General features: G+C 58.0%; 1 protein-coding gene across 2 annotated transcripts; it reads right to left on the bottom strand.

The window, feature by feature from the left end:
• Positions 1–1,101: 1,101 nt before the first annotated feature.
• LOC114508464 (cryptic protein-like) lies at positions 1,102–4,739 on the bottom strand. 2 transcript variants are annotated; one of them, XM_028526344.2, is made up of 5 exons: positions 4,631–4,739; positions 4,171–4,329; positions 3,344–3,458; positions 3,098–3,207; positions 1,102–1,525 (listed from the first exon to the last, which is right to left on the bottom strand). In XM_028526344.2, exons 1-5 carry the CDS (start codon positions 4,701–4,703, stop codon positions 1,356–1,358), a joined length of 627 nt encoding a protein of 208 aa, XP_028382145.1. In that variant the 5' UTR covers positions 4,704–4,739; the 3' UTR covers positions 1,102–1,355. The 2 variants fall into 2 exon arrangements, with proteins under 2 accessions (XP_028382145.1, XP_035867035.1); XM_036011142.1 differs by lacking the exon at positions 4,171–4,329.
• Positions 4,740–4,982: the final 243 nt, after the last annotated feature.

Below are 4,982 nucleotides of genomic sequence, written 5' to 3'. Positions count from 1 at the left end.
ACAATCAATGAGTCTCAAACTTCCTTTTGCCCACATCTGCAGCCTCTCGGAGGTGGGCGGCCCTCCGGGCTCAGCTTCCTGGGTGCAGCGGCTGAAACTAAAACCACGTGCCTCCCGCCCACGATGTTCCCCCGCACACGTCGGGACAGAGGGAGGAGACAGGCATTTAGCAAACATTCCGCAGAGCGTAGACACGTCCGTCGAGTTCTTAGGGCGCGCGCACCAAGTCCACGGGTGGTCCGTTTCTGTGACAAATGACGCCGAGCGCATGGCACTGCTCAGAGTGCACTTGGAACCATTTAAAGACAGCTTGGCTGTCAAAAACGATTACTGCCTGGAAATGTCTGTCTCGAAATTTGAGTCATTGTTTCCCATGTCAGCCCTGCACCAGACCTGCCTTCCTGTTTCTTCAGCGCTTATTTAAATCTGCGTTGAAGGTGCCAGCGTCCTGGAGGGCGCCCCTTCCCCCAGCGGCGCCGCCCTGCACCAAGGGTCGGACTCGTTTTCCCTCGGGAACGCGGTGCACAGACCCCCAGGTCAGCCTCCTCCTGGTGGGCGCAGGCCGGACGCTGCCGCGCGTGCGCGGTGAAGAATCAGGCCTGCGCCTCCGCGGTTGGAGCCCGGCGGCAAACCCTCGCCCCCCCCCCCCTCCCCGGGCTGCGGAAGGTTTCGGGTTGTAACGAGCGTGTCACGAGAGCGGTTGGTGAGAAGGTCAGGAGGCGGGTGCAGAGCCCTCCAGGGTGCCTGCGCAGCCCGAGTGGTTTCCGTCCGAGGCGTCCCCGGTTCTGCGGATCATCCCGGGCTCCTGGCCGGCCGACAGCCCTGAGTTCGTCAGCGCAGCGGGGCACAGGTTTGGAAGGAAGTTAAACCCATGAAGTCCCTTCGGTTAAATTCCTAGCAAACCAGGGACGCGGTTACCCAGACTTGTACGACCAGGGTGTTCCAGGTGCGTTTACCGGTTCTTCTAGCAGAGTCATGAACCTCAATGAAGGCGGTCAGTGGAGGCGGGGGGGGGGGGGGGGTGGCTGCTGGCACTCGCAGGCGGTTCACACGTCTCTGGAGCACCTGCACATGGGGGCTGGGGTGCTGGAAGATGGGGTGCTGGGGGCGCCCACCCAGTCTGCCCCACCACAGCACGGATGCGTGGGGTGGAAGCGGCCGGGCCTTCAGTGTTTGCTCACGTGCGGCCAAGTCACGTGCCCTGACGCACAGCCCAGGGAAGCAGGCTGAAGGCACCCTGAAAATGTTTATTGACAAAAACGTGGGCGTAACGCCTCAGTTCACACGAATTGGGACGGAACAAATATATTACTCAGAACACGGGAAACTGAAGAGGACACACAGGACGCGCCCGCTCAGCAGCTCCAGGGGCATGGCGCTGGGCCCCCGCGGGCGCCCGGGGCAGCGGGCTCCCCTTCACGGCCCCCGCGCGGCAGGAGGAGGCAGGGCAGCAGCAGGCTGAGCAACACCAGCGGGCCGCAGGCGCTGCGCCTCGGCGAGTGTGAGCTGAGCAGGTCCCTCGGGTCTGAAAGGTAAACAAACCCCAGAGCGAGCAGGTGAGACCCTCCCTCTCTGGCAGACCCGCTCTAAGGGGCTGACAGGCGTTCGCAGCCGCTCTGACAAAGGCCCCTGTCAGCTGTGCCTGCGGCCGGGGCTCTGCCCGGCGGGCTGGACGGGAGCGAGCCCACGGCCCGGCCTCAGGCGCAGCTCGAGGGAGATGTGCCGGCCTTCAGCTTGTCTGTCCGTTTCGCTGGGTCAGAAATGCTTGTGGGGCCGAGGGCTTCGCTGTCATTAAGGCAGCAGAGAGGGGTCTCGGGGGCTTCCTGGAGAAGCCCACCCACAGGAATGGCGCCCATCACGGGAGAGCACCCCAGGAGGGCTTGACGGAGGGGCTGCCCTCTCCGGGGCAGTCCACCACCATGCCGGTGCCCCCTGGGGCCAGGACCTGTGTGGGCGGCCTCCCCAGCGGCCCACGGCCCCACAGGCTGGCTCTGGCCCACAGATGGTGGTTGGCTGGCTGGTTGGCTGGTTGGTCCCAGGAATGTGTTTTTAAGACTTGAGTGTGAGCCCTGGCCAGTGCGGCTCTGCTGGTTGGAGTGTCTTTCTGTAAACCTAAAGGCCGCAGGTTTGATTCCCGGTCAGGGCCCGTGGCTGGGGAGTTTCTCTTTCTCATTGGTGTTTCTCTACCTCTCTCCAAAATCGGTGGACATGTCCTTAGGTGAGGACAGGAAATAAAAAAATTGGCCCTGGCTGGCGTGGCTCAGTGGATTGAGCACCAGCCCAGGAACCAGAGGGTCTCTGGTTCGATTCCCAGTCAGGGCACAGGCCTGGGTTGTGGGCCAGGTCCCTAGTAGGGGGCGAGTGAGAGGCCACCACACATTGATGTTTCTCTCCTTCTCTTCCCCTCTCTCTACAAATAAATAAATAAAATCTCTTTATTATACCATAAAATCTTTTTAAAAAGAAAAAGGCATATGCATCCCTATGTTCGTTGCAGAATTACTTACAAATAGCCAAGATATGTAAGCAGCCAAGTGTCCATCAATGGATGAATGGAATAAGAAAATGTGGTTAAATATATATATAAAATTATTCAGCCATAGAAAAAGGGAAATCTTGCCATTATTAACAACACGGATGGACTTTGAGGACATTATGCTAAATGAAATAAGATAAAGACAAAGGCCACATGATGTCACTTGTATGTAGACTCTTAAACGAAGGAACCAAACTCATAGACACAGAAACAGATGTGTGGTTGCCAGAGCTTGCCGGGGGGCGGGGAGGTGAGTGCGAGGGGAGGGGTGTTGAGACGGGTGAAGGGGGTCCGTGTACAAGCTTCCAGCTATAAAGATAACCCGCGGGATGTAACCCACAGGGCGGCCAGCATGGTAGACAATAACACTGCACTGTGAGTTTAAAAATGATGATGCGCTACGTGACTCACAACAGATGTGACTTCCCTGAGGGATGATGATTCAACCCAGCTTGCTCATTTCCGTGTCGCCTGGCACACGTAGGTCTGGGAGGATCGAAGTGTGTAAAGGAGAAACCGCATGCATGCGTGGACTGTGAGCCAGGACGCAGGTCCCCTTACCGCAGCGGCCGGGCGTCTGGCGGGGGAGGCAGTGCAGGGCCCCGAAGACGCACCTGCACAGCCGGCAGCCGCGCAAGGTCCAGGATCCGTGCACCAGGGCGCCGCACTCGCTAAGAGGGCGAGACCCTGCGTTAGCGCCGCCGGCGCGCGTGCCCCGCCCCGCGCGCCCCCGCCCTCCAGTCCCGAGGTCCGCCGGCCCCGCCCGCGCGCGCTCCCGCCCTGCGCGCGCTCCCGCCCCGCGCGCACCTGTGCCTCTGGTCGTGCTCGCAGTAGCGGCCGGTGAAGTGGGCGGAGCACACGCAGAAGCTGCCCAGCACGCAGGTGCCGCCGTTCATGCAGCAGCGCGGCCGCGGGGGCGCACCTACGAGGGTCGCCGGGGCGTCAGCCTGGCGCGCGGGCGCAGCCCTTGCGTTAGATCCGCCGGAAGGGGGCGGGACGAGATCGCCCGGGAGGCAATAAAATTAGCCCCCTGCTAAGTGTGTTTGCTCAGGTAAACCCCGCTTGTTCATTAAAGGATTAAAAACAAGCTACCCGGGGTGAGGGCGGGTCAGGAACCAGGCGGAGGGCGGGACTCGAAAGCCTGCCCCCAGCAAGCAGGGCTTGCTTTCTTCCTCTCTTTCACATGTTAAATTCAGGCTGTGACACGGTGACAGTGACTGAAGACAGGCCTCCCCGGAGAGGACCACCCACGGATGCAGTGACGCCACCCTCCCCCCACCGGAGGGACCCCCCCCTCCTCCAGAGGGACCCCCTGGAGCCCGAGAGAGTCCGCTGTTATCTTGGGTTGGGATATTTGTTTTCAATGCATTTCAATCAGCTCTCGGGGCCCAAGAAAAATACCCACGTAAGAGCAAACGCAACGCTTTGCCAGTGGAAGAGTAAGACTTCAGAGCCAAAGAACACCTCGCTAGGGAATGTTTTTACTTGATCGTGCGTCATCACTTGAGGATGATAGAATGCTCTCTGTTGGGCTTCTCGACTTAGCCTTAACAGATCCCGGGCTTTCCAGACCCTGACTCCGGACGCGGGGGGCTGCGATGATCGCCAAGGCCGTAACGCAGTGTGGGACTCACGCTCTGGGGAAGCCCGGGCCTGGGGGAGCAGGTCCTGCGCGCTCCCGTTCCCGTCCCTGGAGCCGTCCCACGTCCAGTTGAGTGTTTTCTGCTGGAGCCTCTGAACTGTCGCGTTGTTGGTTTCTTCTCTACTGCCCTCATGATTCTCTCTCTGGCAGCCTTTTAAAAACATTGGAAAGATGAGCCCCGGCTGGTGTGGCTCAGTGGACTGAGTACCAACCAGCCTGCGAACCCAAGGGTTTTGGCTTGATTCCCAGTCGGGGCACATGCCTGAATTGTGGGCCAGGTCCCCAGTAGGGGGCGCGCGAGAGGCAACCACACACTCATGTTTCTCCCTCCCTTCCCTTCTCTCTAAAAATAAATAAAATATATTTTTAAAAATTGGAGATATGGGATTGATAATGTCTGAGAAACAACTACGCAATAGAAATCAAAATACTGTAAATAAAAGGCTTCTTACTGTTTCCCAAAGGAACGGTCTGTAACGCCAGACTGATCGCAAACAGAAGCCTGGAATAGCGAAGGAAAAGCATGGACGTTTAAAATATAAAAAAAACGCAGAAGCAGAAGTTTACATGCATGTAAACTGTGATACAATCACATGTAATATAAAGGTATATTCAATGTTTAAGGGATGGTATCATGCAATCATTTTGTAACGTGTAGACTTTGATCACCATGTTTCGCCATGCATAATGCGCACTTTTTCGCCCAAAGTTTTGAGGGAAAAACAAGGGTGTGGGTTATCCATGGGTAAAATGACCGCACACTGTGGGTGTGATAATCCTGAGACAGTGTGCACGAAAGCTCGG

This window comes from Phyllostomus discolor, chromosome 11 (assembly GCF_004126475.2).
Source record: "Phyllostomus discolor isolate MPI-MPIP mPhyDis1 chromosome 11, mPhyDis1.pri.v3, whole genome shotgun sequence".
Lineage (NCBI taxonomy): Eukaryota > Metazoa > Chordata > Mammalia > Chiroptera > Phyllostomidae > Phyllostomus > Phyllostomus discolor.
The sequence above is the reverse complement of the archived record's forward strand: the minus strand, read 5'-3'. Positions and strand labels throughout refer to the sequence as shown.

Excerpts from the sequence above, each read along its gene's own strand:
- LOC114508464 (XM_028526344.2), bottom strand. The coding sequence starts at position 4,703 with ATGCTTTTCCTTCGCTATTCCAGGCTTCTGTTTGCGATCAGTCTGGCG. Across the intron at positions 4,330-4,630 it reads GACCGTTCCTTTGGGAAACA|GCTGCCAGAGAGAGAATCAT; the intron begins GTAAGAAGCCTT and ends TGTTTTTAAAAG. Across the intron at positions 1,526-3,097 it reads CCAGACGCCCGGCCGCTGCG|ACCCGAGGGACCTGCTCAGC; the intron begins GTAAGGGGACCT and ends TTTACCTTTCAG.